The sequence below is a fragment of the Helianthus annuus genome, chromosome 8 (assembly GCF_002127325.2).
Source record: "Helianthus annuus cultivar XRQ/B chromosome 8, HanXRQr2.0-SUNRISE, whole genome shotgun sequence".
NCBI lineage: Eukaryota > Viridiplantae > Streptophyta > Magnoliopsida > Asterales > Asteraceae > Helianthus > Helianthus annuus.
In genome coordinates, this window is record NC_035440.2 from 85,080,670 (window position 1) to 85,106,064 (window position 25,395).

Genomic DNA, 25,395 nt, shown 5'->3' on the forward strand with positions numbered 1-25,395 from the left:
ATTCATTTCCAAATGTCGTTTTAATCATTTCGCACGTTATCGCAATCACAAACAATAATAATCCCTCGTGAACAAACTAAATTTACAATGCTTTCGTTTATTCATGTTATGCTATGTGGAATTCATGACTATGCCATATGAAACGTTTAAACTTTTATGCTATGCAAATCAACTTGAATCTTTATGCTATATGACCCTTTATGCTATGTGATCAATTTCGTTTTCTTAAACAAACATTATGATTAAGTCTCACCTATTCCCTCTTTTCGAATTCGAATTATTTTTGAAATTTCACTTTTACACATATATCGTACAAATGCTTTATCATACATTTATACATTATTCACATACATGATTTCACATAATTTTATTTATATCCCTTGTAACAATAAATGGAGACATATCATCAAGGTGGGAGTGATTTCCTTACCTTGACGACTAACTCCGTTTCTTTTCTCATCTCGCAACGACCTCGCCAACGAATTAGGGGTGATTCCCTTACTTAGGTGATCGTTACCAATATCTTCCTTAATAGACTATATTACGTAAACATGATCACGTTTATACCTAATCGTTTATCACTAGCCAAATCTCTATTTATTTCAGCATGCATTGTTTATTTTTTTTTATATAGCTCACACACACGAAATTCTTAACCTTTACCATAAACGCTTATTTCTCGATTTTCAAAATTTACGAAATGCTACTTATCAACCTAGTTGGTTTAATAAATCCATTGACCACGAAATTTTGTATTCAACGTAACTATAGAAAAAAGGCTCATCTTATATCCTTAAACTAGAGATTTTCTATTTTCAATTAGGAATCAAACCAACTTTTTCACGCACACCTATAAAATACTACCAATGTTATTCAATCATTTACTAAAATTTCTTTCAAAATCAGTAAAATATTTTATTAAAAACGCTTTTTCATCAATCACTAAGATCGTATACCAAAATCCTTTTCTTACGAATCAACGTTGTTACAAGAATCTCGAAACCCCGAATTTCTTCGTTAATGAAAAGTTATTTAGAACGATGCAACCTTATTTACTTCTAGAACCTTTTCAAACATTATTCAATACCTCAACTAAATTTAAAACGTGTGGGCAATGAAACTTCATAAGAACCAACTGTTTTCAACGCAGGTAAATCCTTTTAAAACAAGAGTAGCATTTCCATTCTTTTACAAAGTACAATTCACATAATCAATAGATGTTTTACACTCTCTTCACATTCACAAACTAGATGCTACGTTCCATGACAACTCAATCTATTTTGATTTAATTAAACGTCACGCTTTGCTCAAACAACTATATATGTATATCATTTTATGTGCTTTAGTTTATATCTCGTGACAGTTACACTTATACCCTCATTTTTACCTTCATACTCAAAACTTCTTGGCCTTACCTTTCATGTTTAAATTCGTATACTACGATTCATACCATAAACAAAATCATTGCGTAGTACACTCATGTCCATATTCGTATTACTACATATTATGTCTACACTTATATTTGTATTTACACATCTATGTTAATTTTCGTAATCATATCCATATCCATACGTTTTATATTACACTCGTGTTCCCAAATTATACATTTACACTACACTTATATTCAAGTTTATGTTCATACTAATACAATTATACTTACACTCACATTTATACAATTACGTCTACACTAGTATTCATATTCATGCCTATACTCATACATCCTACTTATACCTATATCTGTACAACCATGCTTAAACCTAACTTCACTCCCATATATATTTTATTCCTACTAAATTGATTATGACTACACTTATATTCATAGTGATAATCGCACTTATACAACTTATGGTATACTCGTACTCGTATATATACTCTCATTTATACGATTTATATTTGGGCCCACGTTCACTCATTTTGTACCCACATTTATACCCGTTTTTACACACGTTGTGCTTATGCTCATACTCTTGTCATACGTTTTGGTGTTTATGCTCACATGCGTACTCATATTTAAACTTATACTATGCTCGTGATTTGTTCATACTTTAAATTTATACTTTCACACCTATACGCGAGCGAAACCCGAGGGATTCGTTTGCGTTGGTCTTATACTATTTGGGACACAAACTTACTTATATGCTACATTTCTATACACTCGCAATCTTATTTTCGAAATTTATGCATACCTTGATTCATACGCAACTAGTACAAGATATGCGGATCATGCGACGATTGGTATAATCGCGGGTGCACACGGGATTATAGTAATGGCCGTATGAAAACCATAGAGTGTACTACTGTGTATGGTAAGGCACAGAACGTAACATTGCACGGAATATGAAACAGATGCAACGTGGTCAAAACACGGTGGATACGCCGCTGGTACTTCCTATATATAAGTGTTTTCACCATGTTACCAAAATTTCATAAAGCGTGCTATGAGAAATTCAGTGTTTTACAGACCATTTAGACCTATTACAACCTTAGACAACTCACAAACACATTATATCCGATTATCCATGACAAGACTTCATCTTTAACACGCTACTTTCATCTATCCAATACTTATATCATTCTTATACATGCATTCGTTTAGTATTCTTCATTATTTTCGTCTTTTATATGAACCTCGTTGACAATTAAGTCTGTTAAACCGCCGTCCTATTCTTATTTCTTATATAGACGTACTTAGTAGACAATTATCACTTTATTCAAAGTACTAGGCTTTGCCGTTCTCCAAAACTTCATACTTTTCAAAACGATTCAAATTTTCAAGGTCTCATTTCTTAATAATCACCTTATTGCCAAAACTTTTTCAAACCTTCCATCTTCCTAAATTTCGGGACGAAATTTCCTAAAGGAGGGGAGACTGTAACGCCCTGCGTTTTCATAATTTCCCTATTTAGAAACCATTGCTTGAAATTCTATTTTTGGAAACCATGCATTCTTGTGGTCGTTCCTTTCTTTGTAATCATTATCAAATCGAGACTTGGATCATTAATGAAGCTTATATTTTGTTACATTTATGTTAAACGCATTCTATGTATACTTGTATGTTCGATTTGGCGAATCAATCTATGTTTAATCATGATTCTTGGAAACTATGTGCGAAACTTGTAATTAATCTAAACTTATGCATGGATCGTATTTAGAACGAGAACGACACTTGATTTGATACTTATACGATTGATTATACTTAGTTTGTACTCCTCATACTAAATCATAACCTAATCCATGCTTTTGTGACAAGAATGGCCCTTAAAACACCTTAAAAGCATCAATTACACAACTTCAGGGGCCAAATTGTAAAAAAAATGAAACTTACCCAGAACCACAAATGGCTCACGACCCGCGTGAACTTAGCCTGAAACCTCAGGCGGGCTGCGTGGGGATGCCAGATCGGGGAAAAACACAACAGCTGATTATCTACGCGAATTAGCACGAAATCCTAAGTTCTAACACTCCCCAATCACCATTAAGCCACCTCTAAACACCTCCAATCATACTCAAACTCTTCCACTATAAATATACACCTTCTCCAAGCATTTCTACACTTTCAACACTCACAAATCACTCCAAATTCACTCTCAATTCAGCTGTAAATCTGCATTTTCGGACAGATTCATACTCTTGCACAAAAGTGAGTATAACTTGCTCATTTCTTAACGAAATCACTCGATTCTTCTTCCTACTTGCTTGGATAATCATGGGGTTTGATTCCTTGACTTCTCCTTGGATAAATCAGACCTGGAATTGCTCCGAAATTGTCCACAAACTTTCTGTTTTGTTTCAAGTTCTTCAAAAGTTTGTTTAAACTCATCCAACTTGTGTCTAACACATCTCAAGCCTATGTCCTAATGCTTACAACCTCTCTTATGGTTGGTAAAGCTTAAAAACAAGGTTGAGACACTATAAATCAGAGGTTAAAACCTCAAATACTTTCTGTTTTATTAGGGTATTACACCCACAAGTCATGTTCAAGCTTGGTTCTTGATGAGAAGTGATTATGGAACAACTTGGGTTGTTCCAACATAAAATCCTCACATGATTTGATGATTTCTCTTTAGTTAGATTGTTTGTATTATTGTACTAAACCTAGTTCGTGACCCTCCCTGGTTGTCTTTACATCAAGTGAAGTGGTGAACATTCCAAGGGGTCCCTAAATGGGAGCATGTTCTTCCTACCCCATACATGACATTCATGAATGACTCGAGGTACCTAAACGAAGATCCTAATCTTCTACCTCCTACTTGAAATATTGAACTTAATAATATGTAATACTTAAATATATATACACACACATTCGAACCTTTAATATTAAACTTGTGTTTATATGTTAAAGTAGTAGAATGACATCTAAGACTTAACACTCCAAGTATGATTCTAATGGGCTTACTACCCATGAAATACAATATAACCCTAGTGGTTACGTAGTGTCATACAAGAGTATAAGTCAAGGATGATTATTTTGATATCCTACTTTATGCTATGTTAAACTCCAAATTATAATCTTCCGTTATACGCCAAACTCACACACCTACGTTTCCTCGTGTAGAAGGACAAGGTGCTCCAAACAAATTCACCACCAAACTTGCTCCCGGAACTTCAAGTCAAGACTTGTAAACCGTGAGTATACTCGAACCCATTTTACTTTTAAACACTTTGGGTGCAACATGTATTCTATATTAAACGCACGTGACACTTGAAACTTATTTGAAACATGCTCTATCCTTTTAAACATGAAACTTGTGATACTTGAGACTATTTTGTGCTATGTGAACGTTTAATCCTTGTGTGTAGTTCCGCCTTAACAATGGTAGCGCTATAGGGGTAATGCACCTCCCCGTTAGTCTTTGGGGTATTGTTAGGAGGAGACATATTAACCTCCTGTGAAACTTTGGGTTAGGTACTTTAACGCATTGGAAACTTGGGCTATCACTTGGACTGCGTAAACTAGCATGGTTGAAAATATTTTAATATGTTCATGTTGGATAAGAGTTTTTATTCTATTATGCTATGTAAACAAACTTGTATACTCGCTCTTTGCTTTTGCATTGAAACTCTATTTTAATACATGTTGCAGGTTGATTATTGAAGTATGGATGATTGATGAAACAAGTTTAGGGTGGACTAGATACACACCTAAATTTATCTATCTTTTTTTTTGTTATGTTATTTGTTGGAACAATGTTGTTATTTCTTTCGAACTTGTATGACATTTAGTTTTGAAATGAAATTTGAATTTAATTAAATATTGTCACATAGTGTTATGACGTCTCTAGCAATCTTTACACACTTCGTCTCATCCCGATGTTTCCGCCAGCGGTTGGGGTGTGACACACATATATATATATAATTGAAGGAGTTATATAACGTCATTTCCACTAAACACTCAAGTTATATAATCCCCAACTCTTACACATTTTGACACTTGTCACATAACCCCACTTATGGGGCTTGACCACTACATATGGCCTAACCCTACCATCTCATCTTCCCTCCTTGCCAATCAAGAAACCACCATCCATCATTCTTTTAATTTCTCACCATTCACAATCATATTCACACTTTAATTAACAAAAACACAATCTAAAAAATGGTTTTGGTGGCTGGTGATGGTAGGGTGGGAGTAAAGAGGGATAAAGAGAGAGGATAATGGTTTTGGTGGGGTGAGCCAGTAAGGGGTGGTGGTGGTGGCATGTGGTGGTGGTAGTGAAGGCTTAGAGAGAGAGAGAGAGAGAGTAGATACGAGTTTTTGTTATATAATTAAACACTATAAATAAGCAACATGTTAGTGCATATATGTGTTGTAAGTTAGGCTTTGGGAGTTTTTCAAAAAAAATGAAAATTTTCCTTTTTACCTCTAAAGTTTTAAAGTTTGACAATTTAAGTTTAAACTTCTAATCTTTGTTTCCTTTTTAACCCTAAAGTTTTAATCTTTGACAAATTACCCTAAAACTTTAATCTTTGACAATTTAAGTTTAAAATTTTTCATCTTTCTTTCCTTCTTAACCCTAAAGTTTTAATCTTTGACAATTTAAGTTTAAAGTTTTAATCTTTGGTAATTTAACCCCTTTGATTAATTTGATTTTTTACTTCTAATTCAAACGTTTCCATCTTTTGCGATTTAACCAATTTGATTTTTTTTTTACTTATATGTTGTAATCTTGGCTTTGGGGTTTTTTCAAAGAAAAAATGGTTATGCATATGGTTATTGTAACCTTGGCTTTGGGGCTTTTTCAAAAAAAAAATGATTTTTTTTACTTTTCACCCAAAAGTATTTCATAAATTACTTTTAACCCAAAACTATTTGTTTTTTATTTTTTTTACTTTTAACACAAAACTTTTTATCTTTTACAATCTATCCTCACAACTTTTTTACTGTCAACTTTGGTCCTTTATAGTTTTCATTTTCTGCAAATTTTTCGCTTGATGCTTCGTTCTGAATTTTGTGACTTAAAACATCGCAACGTGCGTCTATGGTTTAGCATTTTTCGCGTTTCGTTCTAAACGTTGTGAGTTAACACGACGCAACGTGCGTGTGTGGGTGAACGTTTTTACATCGTCTATTTTTTCCTGTTGACAGGTTCAACATAATGTGCGCGTCCTAAATCGACTTAGTTATAACTAAAGAATCTCCGCCGCATTGCGGCGGGTCGTAATTCTAGTTATAGTTATTTTTGAATTTGTTTTTGTTTAATTTATTGAAATATATTAAGTAAATGCTTAAAAAGACTAAATTACCCTTGGGAAACCAGTTTAACAAAAAAAATCTAACTGGGTTAGGGCTAAAGGATATAATCTACAGGATTTTGAAACGTTAAGTACAAAACTCGTCAACTTTTGCGTTAAAGGATACCGCCTGCAAAAGGGTGTTAATATAAATGAAAAAACTTGTAATTTACTCATAAATAAATAAATAAAATACAGGTTAACTAATTTATTTTTATAACTTATTTAGTTATAATTTTAACTATACATTATCACTTATCAGTAGTAGTTGTAAAAAAATAGTCTCCCTGGTCTATTCAAAATATTCATGCTTATCAAAGATTGGAAACAAGTCAGGCTGCTTGTGAAGTGCTTGAGATATGCTTACCAATAGTCTTAACAATTTGAATTGAACAATTTAACAATTGAGCTCCATATACATAGCTCAAATAGGCTTGCGATCTTAAACCAATTTCTAACTTGGTTAAAAAAGTTAGTAGTTTTTCCGCTTGAGCTATCCAACATAAGACCACCCGTAGTGGGGCGGTATTTAAAAAAAATTGAAAAAAAAGCCAATAACGCCCGGGGACCATTACACCCGGCGTTTTTGAGCGTTATTTTCGAAAAAAAGTCGTTTGGCGTTGTTTAAACACCGCTTTGAACAAGTTTCATCAGCCAAGCCAATCAGATGGAGACACCTGGAAATTGTGCCGGAAGGAGACGAAAGTTAGCCGGAAGAAGATGGAACGCAGAGGAGTTGTGCCGGAAAACCTGCAACTTTGGTCCCTGTAGCCGGAAATAAACAAAGAAGAAGATGGAAGGCAGAGGAGGTTTAAAAGGTTTGGTTTTGACAACTTTGGTCCCTGTAGTTTAGATATGGTTTTAAAGATGGAGATAACTTTTGAAGATTTTCTGTTTTTTTTTGGTTTTTTATTTTCTGTTTTTTTCGGGTTTTTTTATTTTCTGTTTTTTTCGGTTTTTTTTATTTTATGTTTTAAATTAAAAAAAATAATTGTGAAATGATTGCTTGGGCGTTATTGGAATAATGCCCCACTACGCCACTTTTGGAATAATGCCCCATGCTGACTAGGATGACACGTGTCGAATAATGCCCCATGGTGGGGGCATTATTTTGTTTCACCAAGTACCTACTTGGTTTTAGAAGGCCATGTGACCTCTGCCACAAGCCAGTTCGCCTTGGAATCAATGAGGCGTGCAAGGTGCCCTTAAAATGGGCTTGAAAGGTATAGTGCATCAGGATTCTACGCATAGCCTTTTAGGTTGTACATGTAGATTATTTATATGTTAAATTATATCTAAAGCTTATTTATATCTAACTTTTGTGTAAACAATGTTAGAAACATATGCGAAATATGTAAAAGAATTTATACAAATACCTTGCACTTTGCCTACGAAAGTCAATGCGCTATTATGCTTTGTGGCTCGACTCAGGACCCTATCGCCTCTGTGTGTCTTGCACTTTTTAAAACCAAACCACCTAAACTAAATAGGGTCGAATTAGTATGAGTATAGGCAGTGGCGGAGCCACACTTTGAATAACGGTGTCGTCCAACACCTTTGAATTTTGTGTAGCAGATACAACGTATAATAGGAAAAATTCGAGCGACATCATTGTTTTTTACGAGCGACACCATTGTCTTTTTACAAACGACACCATTGTTTTGTTTTCTTCTAAAAGAATTACATAATAAACAAATTTATATTTAAAAAAATTAAGTCCAGTTACTTGAATTTAATTAGTATACTTTAAATCATTTAAGGTTCATGCTTAATTTTTATTTTTTTTCTAATCCGGTAACCATTATAGCCCCATGTTTATTGGTTTTGTTTCAATTGTTTAACCTAACAGAATGTTTGATGATTATTTGAATTATGCATGCACTTGTTCGTTATAATGAAAAAGAGGGTGTTTTTTTTTTTTTTTTTTGCAAGTTGCTATTGAAAACATGGTGAATCGTTTTCAAAACATGAAAATGCGTACAGAGCAACTATTAAATGCAAACAATATGTTTCAAATGACTTTGTAATTTTATTATGTGTTTTTATCAAAGACATTGTACTTTTACTGTGATATTTACTTTTATTATGTGATTTGAACTGACTAGATCCGAACTGATCCAAGAAATGACACCATATGAAAAATTTGGATTTTACTGTGATATTTACTTTTATTATGTGATTTTACTGTGATTTGACCTGACTCCGGGTTACTATAAACTGGGGTATCTGTAAAAAATGACACCATATGAAAAAGTTTCTGGCTCCGCCACTGAGTATGGGGCTGTTTGTTTACCTCTTAATAAGACTCTTAATGACTCAGACCTCTTAATCAAAATTTGGTCAGATTTTTCAGTTAAAATCAAGTTTTTTTTTCTTTTTCCTCCCTTTTAACGAAGGGCAAAATGGTCTTATAACGTTTTATTATAAAAAATCAAAAAAATCTGACCATTTTTCCCTTCATTAAAAGGAAGGAAAAAGACAAAAAAAAACGAATGTTAACTGAAAAAACTGACCAAATTTTGCTTTTGGATGAAAATGACAACAAAATTGAAACCACAGGGACCCAGATTCAAAAGGTTTGAGTTTTAGACTAAAGTGTCAAAAGTGATCAAACCTCATGGACCATTTTGGCAGGTTACTCTTTTTAAAATCAAGCGAGGTTTCACTTGTTATTCTACTATATCTTAAAAGACAAAGTCGGTGGGTTGCCACCGGCTTTGTCTTCCCCATACTTTCTATATATATACAAGGTTTTCCAATAATTTTACAAGTGTTGTTGTCTGTCAAGTTGGTCTGCCTTTCATTTGTTCACACCCATGGCGCGAGTTCGATTCCGCTAACACCCGGTTTCTTTGCATTTATTGTTGTTTTTTTTTGTTCTGGAAGCAACCATCGCTTCTTTCTTTTTTCTTTCTACGCAGCTCAGGTTTCACATAAATCCTCTCCTCACCGATCTTCGCTCAGCAGCCAGACACCCTCCAAGTCGGCCTTTGCATTTGACCACCGATCTCCACCCCCAAAACGATCCCTGATGAAGCAATCTTCAGCACCAAGATCAACCATCACTACTTCCTTCTTCACCTTTTCTAAATTGATCGTACACGAAAACCGATGATGAAGCTTTCTTCTTCTACCATTGTCACATCTATTCTCAGCGTGCTGCATCCATGGCGGCTCTCTCCTCCTCCCATGTCAATTCTTCCTTCCAGGTACATTGATTAACCTTCTCCAATCGATCCTTAGGGTTCGTTCTTACGGCCGATATTTTGTTAGAGAAAATGAATGTAGTTGTTGATGTGGTTTTACAGGAATTGAGAGGGCAAAAGTGTGGGGGAAAGCGTTTTACAGGAGACATTTGCACCCACATTCTATGGATTGAGGTTCACCGAGATGCGTTGCATTTGTTGTGCCACAAGAATGAAGGTAAAAGTCTTTTGTGTCTGTGTGTAGATATTTTGTTAAAAATCATACTATCTCCGTCCCATATTAAAATATTTTAGTTTGTGTTAGATAATACTTGATGAAAGTTATATGATTTGAGTTTGTTTTACAAGTGTTTTTATCGGGTTAATTTTTATCATGTTTTATATAATACAAAAAATATATAATTAAAGTCAAAGTTTATAAATAAAGACTTTGAAAATTCAAAATAGAGAAAAATGCCCGAATAGTCCCTGTGGTTTCGCATTTTTTCACCTATAGTCCCTAACTTTCTAAAATTACCTGAATAGTCCCCAACTTTTCATTTTTTGTTCCCGGATAGTCCCTGGGTCTAACTTCAGTTTGTTTTCTCTGTTAAGTGGGTGTGAAATGACCAATTTACCCTTTCCTTTAAAAGACTATACCAAAGGGACTATCCGGGCATCTTCTACATTTTCAGAGAAAAACCCCACCACCACACTTCATCTTCAACCTCCACCCACCATCACCCTCCTCCACCCTCCACCATCACCTTCTTCTCCGGCAACCACATCCCACACCCGCACCTCCTTTGCATCAAAGATCATCTCCATCTCCGTCGCACTCCGATCAAAGCTCGTCGGACCAGCAACTGTTCTCACTCCGACCACCGGTTCCGTTTCATCATCACCATCACTCCGACCATCATCGTCTCATTGAACCTCCATTATCACCATCCTTCACAACATCAGTCACAATCGTCCAGCCACCGATCACACCCAAAATTTTGAATCTGAACGGACGAATCATTCAATCCAAAGTGACACAATTTTAGATATATTTAAACGTTAAAAAGAACACTCAAATTGGAACCGATCAAATGAAAGACTCATCATCTTCAACATCCGATCTAGATCAAGAACATATTTAACCTTCAGAAACACGAAAACGTCGATAAAAAGTAAGTAAAATGTATCGTTGATTGTATGAAATCCATATCTGACGTAACAAAAGAAATAACCACAAAAATCTCAATATCAAAACCGATCAAATCAAAGTATTGGTGTTTACCTGAGAAATTGCGGCTGCCTACCGATCGGTTTTTACCTGAGAATTGCAAAACACCTCTATAACACAACCAATCGAATCTGTCTACCGATCGGAAAATCATCGAAGTATTGGTGTTTACCTGAGAAATTGCGGTTGCCTCCGTCGTCTACCGTTCACCGAAAAGACGGCATTCCACCGTCACCGACCATCATCTTCATCGTCCTCATCGTCTCATCATCTTCACCGCCGCCTTAGCGGCGTTTCTGGTCACCGGAGCGACGGCTCCGTCGTCTGCACACTATTGCACCACCATAGAGGGGTGACCAGCACTGCTTCTCCATCCTGATCTCTCTCTCCCTCGCTGTTTCTCTCTCTATAGTCCTCTCTCTTCGATCTCTAGTCCGGTGTGGGTGTGAGCGGCTATGGATGTGTTCGAGGAGGAGTGGAGGTGTGCGACAACCATAAAAGTTGGCGCCGGAGCTCGGCCAGCACCTCCGGCTCTGGTCACCGGACCTGTAACGAGAGAGAGAGAGAGATCACAAGGGTTTTGGCTGAATGTTGAAAGTGAGAGTGAAGGTTTTAATTTTTGTTTCTTTTTTAGAAAAATGCCCGGATAGTCCCTGTGGTTTGGCTTTTTTAAGGAAAGGGTATTTTTGTCATTTCACACCCCTCTTAACAGAGAAAACAAACTGAAGTTAGACCTAGGGACTATCCGGGAACAAAAAATGAAAAGTTGGGGACTATTCAGGTAATTTTAGAAAGATGGGGACTACAGGTGAAAAAAGGCCAAACCACAGGGACTATCCGGGCATTTTTCTCTTCAAAATATGACACTTTTAGTGGGACGGAGGGAGTATTTTTAGGTTATTCTTCACTTAGTTTGTCTTCAAATTCTTTGATTGAAAAACCAAAAGCAGCCTACAAGCTATTGTTTCATGTTTTAACTCTTGAATTTCAAACCTTCTTTTAAAGTAAATTATACAGATTTTTGGTTTGAACTCAACGGGTTAGTTTTGGGGACATGTGTTAACCTATTTGTTCAGTTGTTTAAGTGGTTGTAGTCACTTGGAAAACACACATTTAAACGCCCCCTTAATCGTCTCCTATATTGTATAGTTAGTAAGTCTTTATAAATGATGCTAAAAATCCCAATCGAAACCCGCGATCAGATGCCACCATTGCTTGCCGCCATCCGCTATTATGCTTCGCCAATTCGTCGCAAATCTTTCCTCGTAGTTCCGTTTTGACACATATTTTTCTTCGAGATAAATTTTAATAAAGTCTATTACTTTGTCTATCATTATCGATGATTTGTTGTAAAGAAAAAAATGGTTAACAATATAATAGTTTAAAGAAATTTATTTGGGTTTTCTTGATTTAATTTAACAAATGCTTTAGTTGAAGAAACAAGAACCTGATGGTTTGTTGCTATTTGTAATCCAAAGAGTTGAGGTTGCAGCACATGGCCTTTCTTTAATTTATGTCGATCTTATGTCAGCTATGGAAGCCTCGGCTTTGGGATTTAAGTGACAATGGGGTTTAGATTCATTTAAACAACACTTAAATCGTCAGAGAAGATTAGGAGAGCATCGAACGTAAGTTCCCTTTAATTTCATACGCACTTCCATTACTTACTCTCACAATCCCCTTTTTATTTGCCCTATTTTTTTTCGTTTCGAAGGCTGTCACCGGCTACGACCATCGAATCCTACAGCGAGGATTTCGTGGGCCGTTGGAGATCAACAATGCCAATTCAGCCACCGACGATGATTAGAGCCTGAATGCTTACGTTTTCGATAAGGCGACGCTGTCATGGCCGTTGTAAATCAACAACGCCGGTTCATTGTTGGGTTTGTTACATTGATTGTTAAACAAAACTTATTCAAATTACATAAACATGAGACGTTGATACTTTTATCATTAAAAAGAAAACGGATTCAAACTTTCTGCTCTATGTAACGTGTATATAGTTTATGATGTAGTTATTTGTACATTTTTACACCAAAAAATTAATGTACATTCATTTCTTACTAATTAGCGTAATTTACTTGCAACTACATAAAAAAATATCTGATATAAAACAAAGTTGAAAGGGTTATATTGGTTACAATAAGTTCAATCGGATACGTCGAAACAAGCATTTCCATATGGTTAACGCATTACATAATACTTGAACTAATCTATCTGAGTTTGCAATGTACCCGCGCCGCAATGCGCTCGGGTCTTGTTACTAGTTATATATATTAAAAGGCTATTTTGTCAACATCAAACATCTTTGGCCCCTCAAATTTGGCAGCAGTCACTTTATTTGGTTAGTGTGTGTCTCACTTGTTCATCAGGTCGATGGCCATATTCGGCTTACAGGCCCGATCAACCTTGGAAATCCAGGTCAACATTATGGTATGCATATCTTTTTATGTGAATATCTATTGCTGGGTTTTAGTAGTGTACTGGATGACTAATTTTATGTTTTCTTCTTCACTCAGATGAATTCACCATGCTTGAAGTTGCAGAGAATGTGAAAGAGGTCACTTCTGGAAGTTCTTTAACAATTTTATTGTTATGTCCAAAATGCCCTTGAATTTGGCGTTTAATATGAGTATGAAAAACACATATGGTAGCTGATAAACCCGAAAGTGAAAATAATACATGTGGAAAACACGCATGATGATCCTCGACAGAGAAAGCCATTGATAACCAAGCCAAAGGAGGTGCTTGATTGGGAACCAACAATCAAATTACGCTATGGACGAGGACTTCCGCAAGAGGCTTGGACTACCAAGGACTGCATGAGTGTGAGCGTGTGCATGTCCTCAAACCACAAGAATTTTGGAAGTAATCGTGCTGCAAATGAAGCTTCTGCTGGAACTGCACTCTTTCACCCGCTCTGATTTTCAATGATGCCAGATACATTGAAAAGAAAAGGTCTGGACAGTAACTTATAGATGAGATTTTCATTTGATATATGCAATTGAAACATTTAGGCTTAATTTGTAACTTTTGTATAACCTCGGGGACTAATGTTGAAATTTACTGTTTTGTGGAACATGTTAGATGTAGTTATGTACTAATTTAAGAGGTTTTAATCATATGTGAATGCTTCACTTGTCTTGTCTGGTTGTATATATGTAACGTACATAATTTGCATTTGATGATCATCAGCTCAACTTCTATAATAATCACTTTTAGTCTAAAACTGAACTTCGAAAACTTTGCTCGTGTGACTTTAATCTTGTTTTTAAGTTGTTTTTATAGATTGTTGTTACACCATTGATTACGTTCAAGTTTTTTTGTCCGAATCTCTTTAGAATTCTTGGCAACACTCTGGTACCCGTCACAACACGCGGGCATTCACACTAGTTTAAAGCTATGAAGATTCTTTTTGCTGACATGGATTATGTAATGTAGTGTAGATTATTTGATTTTTAGTTGCTTCCTATAAAATTTATAAATGTTATTAGTGTCAATATATATATATATATATAGGATAAGGATCATGTGAGAAGTGATAGGCTAGTTGAGAAACTTGAGAAGCATTCTGGACCACACATTTTTCTAAGCCTTTCGTAATATACACATATGTATAGTTTAAAATTGACTATATACATATGTGTATAACTCAATATACATATATGTATATAATCAATTTTAAACTATACATATGTGTATATTACGAAAGGCTTAGAAAAATGTGTGGTCCAGAATGCTTCTCAAGTTTCTCATATAGGGTGGACTTCTCTTAGGATCCCTACCCTATATATATATATATATATATATATATATATATATATATATATATATATATATATATATATTTATATATATATTTATTTATTTTCAAATACAGAATGTCATTATATTAAATAAAAACTTTTTAAGCGGTAACATATTTATATTGACCTTTTTTATAATGTTAGTAGTGCATTTTTTAACACATTACTGTGTTAAATAAAAAAAAATTTAACACATTACTGTTATAATAAATTACCACGATATATCCACCGATTCTCTTTAAAAATTCATTATATTAAATGATATATAAAATAAGGAGTATGATATACATAATAATGATTTTGTGTATATAAATTAAGGAGTATGATATACATAATAATGTTTTTGTGTGTGCATTTATCTATCTATTTAAATACATACATTCAATTATTCAAATGCATATCCCGCCACACACACTTTATCCACCTTCCCTTTACTTTTGTTCCTTTCAATCTTATATTTAGTTCAATTTGAAATCATTAGTGACAACCAACTTCTTAACACAATTCCATCTTCATAATCTTATCAAACCCATCATGAAATTCTACCAATCTTCATCCACAGAAGCCCAATTATCCGAATTCAAACCCGCCCGAAACTGCCTTCCATGCTTCCAAAGTCATTCCACAAACCATCACACGATTAAGAAGGATATGACTGAGCCGTTGTATGTTAAAACTAACCCCGGTGTTGTTGCGAAGCTAATGGGATTGGATTCGATCCCACAACGACGGATCCCTTTGGTTCATCATCAAGAAGATACCCGAGGTCACCCGAATGGTAAAACTTCAATGGTTCTCGAGATCAAGAAAGGGAAATTCTTCGTTCTTGGTTTCGAGGCGGGATGTAAAGGTATGTATGTAGTCATCATTTTTTGGTTAATTTCGGGATTTTTTTAATAGAATAAATGTTTGATGATTAATGTGGAGTGTGAACGCTTGTAGGTAAAGGCGAGGCGAGAATAGATTCGAAGAGGAAGTTAGCGGAAGATGACGAATCAAAGAAGAAGAAACGTGTAACGGAGACATTAAAATCTAATCAAGTGTTGAAAGAGAGTCCAAATGTTGATTTTGAGTTGGGATTTTTAGATCAATTGGTTCTTGAATTACTGTACGTCATCTAAATCAAAATCAAACGTGTGTAACTCGTGTGTTAAGTTTATTTAACAACGAGTTTGATCTATCGTTTAGTTTATTCGCATAGTCTTTTGATGTTTAACGAGTTTGATCTTTATTGGCGTAGCGTTTTGATGTTTATGGGGTGTTTGATGTGTGTTTTCAAAAAGATTGACATATATAACTTTCATCATGGATCAATGTAACTTAGTGAAAATGAAACCAATAACAATTGTAGACTTAAAAGTGAAATAAAATTCAAGTTAAAGAATGTCACTAACTATGTTTAAGCGAAAACATAACCACAAACAAACCAACTAGCCATAAGTGTTAATGTACTACTTAAAGTAATCAAAGACTCCATTACCATTTGCTGTTGTATCATTCACATGTGAAGGCAAACTGGACATCAACAACTGCTGCCATAACTCGGGCGGAAAACAATGCTCCATTGATGGCGGTTCAAGACTCGAAATTTCGCCATCATAAATGACACCATCATCTTCATTCAACATCATATTCAGCAGCGAATTAGGGTACACCAATGGCATCATAACCGGGTTTATCGAATTACAATTCGACAACTGCATAATCGGGTTACTCCCAACTCCAACGGGATCAAAACCAAAGTTGACTGGACCCGGATAACACGGGTACCGATCACGATTCTTAACATACTCAATTCGGTTTTTCACATCAAATATTTTATTTTCCAACCGTAGCGCGAACTCCCTCAATCGCGCTTCGGGTAAACTATCCAAGAAATCAAACCAAGAAGGATACTTGGCCTCCACGTTCTTCTTTTTGGCCTTAACGAGTTCTTCTTCCATCTTGTTCTTCCTATCCATGAAGAAATCCAATAAAACATATCGGTTAACTGGGTTTGTACAATGTTTATACAGATCGATCAAACGGTTGAGTTGATCAGAATCCGGAGGGAAGATTTGTTGGGGGGTTTCTTGATCATCAGTGGAGATGATCATGGAGACATCGACATCACAAAGGGTTGCGAGCTCTCGGGCTTTCTTGACGAGCCCTTGTTTTCTCGTGTTGAATGTGATCTTGCGTTTCTTGTCGTTTTGAATCGGTTCCATGGCTATTTTCACGCGACCCATGTCTTCAAATCTGTCAAAAACAACGCGTTAAATAAAAACCAAAATAGTAATTTGGAAGAGTATTATGATTTATGAGTAAGAAGGAAGGAGGGAAAGATTACTAGCAGTTTAAAGTTGAAGGTTGATGGAAGAAGCAGGAGGAAAGGGTATGTATGGAGTTTACGATAGATATATGAGGGAAGAAGAAGATGTTTGATTGATGTGTTAAAACTGTGTATGTATATAAAAGAAATCGCGAAAGAGGGAGGGAGGGGGGTTTATAAAAGGAAAAAAAGAATATAAACAATTTTGAAATTTAATGCATTAATTAATGTTTGGTAATTTGGTAAATCTTGCTTCGTATAATTTGATAATTTGTGGAGAACAGCCAACGGTTCTTTATTGTGTGTATATATATATAGGGTAAAGATCAAATAGGAAGTTAATTTTCTCTAGGAAGGATAGGAAGCCATAGGATTATGACATGTGGCAAATTTTAAAATAAAGAGAAAGGGTATTTTAGTCAATCCAACTCTTTCTTCTTCCTTTTTCAAAACCCAGTAAATTCAAAAACCCATCATTTTCAAAATCCACCATCTTCAACTATTTCTTCACTTTATATCTCAATAATCACTACATTATAGTGCGATTTTCATCACAAATCAATGATTCAGAACCCGATCAACGTGTTTTTCAGCTTTTTTTTTGAAGAAAACCCAGTTTAATTTCATAAAAAAATCTCGTTTTTTCCGGTGATTTTGGAGATAATCACTCGATTCGTTCGATTCGAGCGTTGATAAGTGTTTCTATCATTCAAATTCCGTCAATTGATGAAGAAATCGGCTTCGATCCATGTAAGAAATTCTTTAATTTCATTTTCATGATCTGGGTTTTTTATTTAGTCATTGCGTTTTACGATCTTTGCGGGGGTCCGGGGGCGGCAGCCCCCGGTAGCGGGGTCCCAGGGGCGGCAGCCCCTGGCGGGGTCCAAGGGGCAGAGCCCCTGGCTGGGGTTGAATTTCCATAAAAATTAAATTTCCATAAATTGGCTCATTTCGAAGACAGTAATTCGTAGACAATTCAGACAGTTCACAGTGACAGACAGTTTTATGTGTCCATTGCGTTTTAGAAATAAGACAGTTCACAGTGACAGACAGTTCACAGTGACAGACAGCTATTGCGTTTTAGAAAAAAACACATTTTTAAGTGTTTTTAGTCATTGTGTTTTAGGTAAAACACATTTTTTAGGTGTTTTCAGTCCATTGCGTTTTAGAATGAGTCATTTTTAAGTGTTTTCTGGCCATTGCGTTTTACATATAAGACATTTCTTTGTGTTTTTGGTGCATTGCGTTTTAGGTAAAACACTTTTTTATGTGTTTTCAGTCCATTGCGTTTTAGAAAACAGACATTTTAAGTGTATTCTGGCCATTGCGTTTTACAAATAAGTCATTTTTTTGCGTTTTTGGTGCATTGCGTTTTAGGTAAAACACATTTTTATGTGTTTTCTGGCCATTGCGTTTTACAAAAAAGTCATTTCTTTGTGTTTTTTGTGCATTGCGTTTTAGAAAAATGTCATTTTTTAGGGTTTTTTTTTCATTGCGTTTTACGATACTGGGGTTTTTTCTATTGCGTTTTACGCAACTGGGTTTTAAATTTTTTTTTTTCAAAATATAGCAATAGTATACTCGTTTTAAAGATAAAAAAACACTCGTTTTTTTGGTGCAATTTTTATAAAAAAATAATGTCGTATGAAAGAGTTATTAACGTTTAAAAAATGGGGGGAATTGGAGGAGAGAGAAACTATTGGCTTGGATTGACTAGATTGCCCCTGAAAAAAGTCACGCGCCTCTTTTTTTACTTTCAATTTCCCTGATTTAATCTTAGCCCTTGATTAAGTAAATGGATGGTCAAGATCACTTCCTAGCCTTCCTAGCCAAATAAACTTCCTATTATATCTCCACCCTATATATATATATATACTATATATATATATATATATATATATACTAGGTTAGAACCCCATGTATTACACGGGTTAAATATATGTAATTTTATATATTAAATAATAAAAAATTATATCTTTATGAAACTCATATATTGTATGGGTTAAATAAATCTATACTATATAATAAAAAAACCTGATTTAAGACATATGTCATTCAACGAGGGCATCAATAATTTATTGATAAATTTTAAATTTAAATTAAAAAGATTTAAATATTATATTAGAATTTTATTTTGATGGTAAATCTATTGATAAGATAAATTATTCGATCTGGATTATGTTTAACCAACCAAGCTTAACCCACTTATTTAACCGTCTTAGTTTCGTATGTTTTTAATGATTAAATTTCATCATATCGATGTTTTATAATTTCTAATATTGCTATACTTTAAGGAAATTTTCCATTGTAGTTATGATAAATAAAACTAGGTTATAACCCCATGTATTACACAGGGTTGAATAAATAAATTGTACATACTATAATAAGAAGTATATTTTTAAAAACCTCATTTATTGTACGGGTTGAATAAATATAATTTTATATATTAAATAATAAAAAGTTATATCTATAAGAACTATATTGTACGGGTTGAATAAATGTAATTTTATATACAAAATAGAAAAGTTATATCTTTAAAACCACGTATATTACACGAGTTGAATAAATGTAATTTATTGTAAACTCTACTTCATTCTAAATACTAGGTATGTTTTTTTACTCTTCATATGCTATGCATATTATCTATGTCACATAACCAGATCATATTATTATGAATGGCTATACAAACTTCAATATTTATTTCGTATTTGGTATGCATATTACTCTATATTATATATACTTAGATCATATTATGATCATATTTTTTTTTATTTCACATTATAATTATGATTCACCCGTGTATTACACGGGGCAATAACCTAGTGTAATTCTATATATCAAATAAAGTTAATTGCCCGGATAGTCCATGTGGTTTCACGTTTTTTCACGTTTACTATCCGAGTAACAAAATGACAAACCATAGGGAGCATACCTGCTATTTCCAAACTAACTGACATCTACTCATGGGACTATCCGAGTAACAAAATAACAAACCATAGAGAGCATACCTGGTATTTTCAAAAGGTGAGGACTAAACGTGAAACCACAGGGACCATCCGAGCAATTAACTCTATCAAATAATAAAAAAAATTATATCTTTAAAAACCATGTATATTACACATATTAAATAAATATGATTGTATACTAAAAACGTCGTATCTTTAAAAAATCGTGTATAATCGGGTTGAATAAATCTACCAAATGATAAAAAAAAATTACATCCTTAAAAACCCCGTATATTACACGTGTTAAATAGATCTAAAAAAGAGTTATATCTTTAAAAACTATGTGTATTACACAGATTAAATAAATGTTATTTTGTATATTAAATACTAAAAACGTCGTATCTTTAGAAACCCGTGTATAGTCGGGTTGAATAAATCTACCAAACGATAAAAAAATTACATCCTTAAAAACCCCGTATATTACACATGTTGAATAGATCTAAAAAAGAGTTATATCTTTAAAAACTATGTGTATTACACAGATTAAATAAATGTAATTTTGTATATTAAATACTAAAAACGTCGTATCTTTAAAAACCCGTGTATAGTCGGGTTGAAAAATCTACCAAAGAATAAAAAATAATTATATCCTTAAAAACCCTATGTATTACACGTGTTGAATAAATCTAATTTTACATAGCAAATGATAAAAAAACTTATATCTTTAAAAACTTCGTGTATTACACGGGTTATTTTTAAAAACCACGCGTTTTACACGAGTTGAATAAATATAATTTTGTATATCAAATAATAAAAAAATTATATTTTTAATAAATTAGGATAACATTTAATATTAATTTATTATTTATATATATTTAATATAAGATAAGTAGGAAAGGGAATGATTTGTTTTAAAAATATATTAAATTAATAATTTAGATTTGAGGATAATATATATGAGGATGCCTTCAATGAATGACACGTGTCCAAAACTTGGTTTCTTTTATTATAGTAGATAGATTTTTTTAAATAAATGAGTAAAATTACCGATGTATCCTCATGTGCAAGTCACATGACTAGACTTACTGAAATTTATAATCTGGTTAGCGGTTAGTGCTAAACGACCTAAGAGTGTAATGTTTTTTTAAGAAAAAAGGAATGTGACTGTAAGAGGGGACGGGGCGCCCCGTTATAGGCAAAACGTCACGCGTGGAACAAAAGGAAACACCGCCGCCACCACTAATCATCATGGTTGGTGATGATAACGCGTCGTCATCATCACGCGTTGTATATTCAAGTTGTTTTGTTGTTTTGTGAATAATTTTGATGATGGAGATGAGTGTGTGGTGAGTGATGAGCATTTTCACTAAAATCCATCATTAGTGATGGAATAATGCTCGATGACATAGCGGATATTGATTGGATGTTGTGAGTGATGAGTGTGTGGTGAGTGATGGGTGCTCCTACCCCCTAAAAGACGAAAAGTGTAATTTACTCTTAATAATACGTTAATCTTCTCTTTCTAAGGTTCTTTATGCAGGTTTTTGCCTCTACAAGTATAAATAATTTAAATTTACACTAATAATGAAAGGTTAATGTTTGATTTGGTTTAAAACGAATAAAGAATCATAATATGGGTGTGCATGGATGGGTTTGTGTTAAAACAAAACCAATATCTGAAAATTTTGGGGTTCTTGAAAATTATTAGGTTTTTTTTTTTTCAATATCTAACTTATAATAAAAGACTCTAAATAATGCCATAGGGCATTGTCTTCTTCAATCTCATAAATTATATTTATATTTATTTAATAAATTTCTTTTAATATTAATATATTAATTAATAACCAACATATAAATATCACATATTTTTATCCTTATCTTTATCAAAAATTAATAAATAACTTCAATTTTGCAAATTTAGACTGCAGGGTATGGTGGGGCTTGGGTTGGGCGTGGGTTGGGGCGGGTGATGACACGTGGAATGGGAGCCCCCCCCCCCCACTGCCTGGTACGTGTCCGCGGGGTATGGTGGGGCGTGGGTTGGGCTTGGGTTGGGTGCACCGCGTGGCAGGGTAGTTTATAAAAAAACTATACAAAACTTTTGGGATGGCCCGCTATGACGTGGCGGGTGAGCCAATGATATTCAGCCAACTAGGATGGCCAAACCGCCCCCCGCCCGGCTTGAAACCCATGCCCCAAGGGCCACGCCGAAACCCATGCCCACCCGGGGTGGTGGCTTGGGCGTTTTTCCCCTACCCACGCCCAAACTCCCGCCCCATACCCCGCAGTCTTAGACACTTTGTTTTATTACTTTTAACTCAAAATTTTTCATCTTTTGCAATATAATCCCAACTCTTTTTTTATTTTCAATTTTGGTCCACCATACTTTTCATCTTTTCCAAGTTTTTCGTTCCGTTCTAAATTTTGTGAGTTAACGCACCGCAACGTGCGTGTAGTGTTCAACATTTTTTTGTAATTTTTCCCGTTTGATTCGCCCGTGGCGTCACATCTATTTTTCTGCGTTTGACAAGTTCGTCCAACACGCGGGTCCTGGATGGACTTAGTTATTTTTTCTATATTTTACGTTTCCGTTTAATTTCTCAGCAACGAGCGTGCTTGATTCAAATATACGTCTGCTTTTCGCTCAGCGTTATTTTTTTCCCCGTTTTTATTTATTTTGTTTTTACGAGCTTTTCCGGTGTTGGTGGTCGCTGACAATGGTATAGTATTGCTACTACTTAACACAGTTTTATGACAACCGCTGCAGCGCAGGGACTTAATACCAGTAGATTAATATATGTTCGTTTCAGTTATGGTATTTTTTATTTTCAGTTTTGCCATTTTGGCTATAAACTTTTGTGCCTAAAAATGATCCAAAATTAGTGAACTTGAGTTTGAAACTTTGGGACCAACATTAATGAGCTTGGGCTTTAAACTTTAGAGCAAATTTTATTTGTTAGTTGATGACTAATTGATTTTACATTGAGTTACACCATTTGCTAATATCTTACAAATTATTTAACATCCAAAAAAAAACTATAATATAAAAAATCAATAGCAAACACTAAAAAAAATGAAACATTTTTCGGGATTCTTTATTCGGTTTGTAGAAACTGCAAAAGCGAACCATAAAATTTGGTTTCAGAAAATATAAAACTGAACTGTTGGTTTCTTTGTATTGTTTGGTTATTACAACTAGTGTTAAGCCTCCGAGTTGCGGAGCAGGGCATAAAACCGTAATTGTGCCCCCCGGGGTTTATCGGTGCGGCTAATCAGAAACCATGAAAACAAATAACGATACCGGTTCCAATAATATCAAGATTTAAACCTTAAACCGCAAAAGACTAAACTTATTTAACTCTTGTGGCAAAAAAATTATAAAAAACTAAAAGTTGGTTACAAAATTTGAAAACCCTTAAGTTTAGTATGCTTAGGGGATACGGAGTGGGCGGCAAACTGGTGTGGCAAAAGGTGTTTGCCGCTCAGGAACACTGCCGCCAACCTAGTTTGGCGCGCGGTAAAGTTGGGTCTTCGGGGTTTGGTCACCGATTGACAAAATCCCAAAAAATTGACCGTTGAAATAAAAAAAAAATATATATTTTCTTTTAAAAATTAAACTATAAATACTAAACCAAACCATACCCAAATACCTTCAAATTTATACCCAACTAAACCAAAAAATACCAAACGACGGAAACGCGATAGCACCGGTGCACATTCGGGATCCTCCGGTCGAGCCCGCTCTCATAAATCATCTCGCAAGTCAAGATCTACCCCCACCTTTTGGTCGATTCCAACGAAGACTAGTTTAATTTATTTCAAGTTAATGTAATTTTATTGTTGAGTTAATTACTGTTTTCGTCCCTGTGGTTTGTCAAAAATCACTATTTCAATCCATTAGTTTAAAAATTGCGATTTCAGTCCTTGTGGTTTCACTTTCGTAAACATTTCAATCCATTAGTTTAAAAATTGCAATAAATCATTCAACACGGGCTCAAATTTAAGACTTTACTTCTTGTTATATTCACGGTGTAAGATTACGTTACAGGCAGCGGAGGTTAATGGTGGCCCAACCTTCACCGATTTAGATTTTGAGAGTTCGGCTCTCGTCGAGTTTTCGTTCAAGCTACACCACTGGTTACCTGCACTATTACCACTTTTTTTTCTTTTAGGGGCTTTGCACGCTCTATGACATTTGTGTCTCAGATCTTTTGATTAGATTTAGCTACATAAATCTTTTTTGGTTCGTGTACAGTAGTTATATATTACTTGGAAGCGGTTTAAGTGAAACTACCATTCAATTTTTTCAATGGCATTTTAACAAGCAGTTGGCGTGCGCTTTGATAACTGACGTGATAATAGTTTTTCATAGGAAAATGGCACTTGTTCGGGGTGTTCTACGGTCTCTTGCGACCGGCAATTCACCTAGTTACCTGGGTTTTCAGTTACTAGGACTTTGGCTACAAGTGCTGCTTAAGTTATCTTGATGGTTTGGGTTGGCTAAATCTACTCCTTGTTACTCAAATTGACTGATTTTAATTTAAAAAAAAAAAAAATCTATACGTGCCTATAACGTTTATTATTTTTCAGTGGATGTCCAAATACAATGGGAACCAAACCTTTTGGCTATATGGCATGACAGTTCAGGATGTTGACAAGATTAAGTTTATGATCACAATTTTGTTAATGAAGCTTCTTGAAGCTTTTTTAAACATGTAACTTTTTGTGATTTAAATGAAATAAACCTAAAGAAACATTGAAGGATTGTGTTCATGTAACTTTCTTGACGAAGTACAAATTTTTTTTGTCTCCGTTAATGTATAATCAGACACCCCGTGAGAAAATATTATGTATCTGGATCAGCCACTGTAGACGAACATGAACTCCACAACTCCTAACTCGTATCAATGTTTATTTTTATTTCCCTTTGGTCTTAACTAAATCTCATTTAACAACTCGATGACACAAAAATGACTAACAATACCTTCTGAAGCTTAACTACAAATTTTGGCCGACTGCTTACTAGACTCGATAAAAAATCATGACATTACTAAAAAGTTCGACGTGATTGCACAAACCAACTGAGAGTCATCATGTCTCCTAGGACCACCTCCATCGATCACATTACATGTTATGTTATATCATGTAATGTGACATGTGTTATGATATGAAATGTAATGTTATA

At 34.5% G+C, this 25,395-nt stretch overlaps 2 protein-coding genes across 2 annotated transcripts; one reads left to right on the plus strand and one right to left on the minus strand.

The window, feature by feature from the left end:
- The first annotated feature begins 15,379 nt into the window (after window positions 1-15,379).
- On the plus strand, window positions 15,380-16,167 carry LOC110871271. Its single transcript, XM_022120123.2, has 2 exons — window positions 15,380-15,804; window positions 15,897-16,167. The coding sequence occupies exons 1-2, from the start codon at window positions 15,489-15,491 to the stop codon at window positions 16,073-16,075; spliced, it is 495 nt and encodes a 164-aa protein (XP_021975815.1). The 5' UTR covers window positions 15,380-15,488; the 3' UTR covers window positions 16,076-16,167.
- Window positions 16,168-16,284: 117 nt separating this feature from the next.
- LOC110871272 (MADS-box transcription factor 2) lies at window positions 16,285-17,411 on the minus strand. Its single transcript, XM_022120124.2, has 2 exons — window positions 17,284-17,411; window positions 16,285-17,192 (listed from the first exon to the last, which is right to left on the minus strand). Exon 2 carries the CDS (start codon window positions 17,180-17,182, stop codon window positions 16,406-16,408), a length of 777 nt encoding a protein of 258 aa, XP_021975816.1. The 5' UTR covers window positions 17,183-17,192; window positions 17,284-17,411; the 3' UTR covers window positions 16,285-16,405.
- Window positions 17,412-25,395: the final 7,984 nt, after the last annotated feature.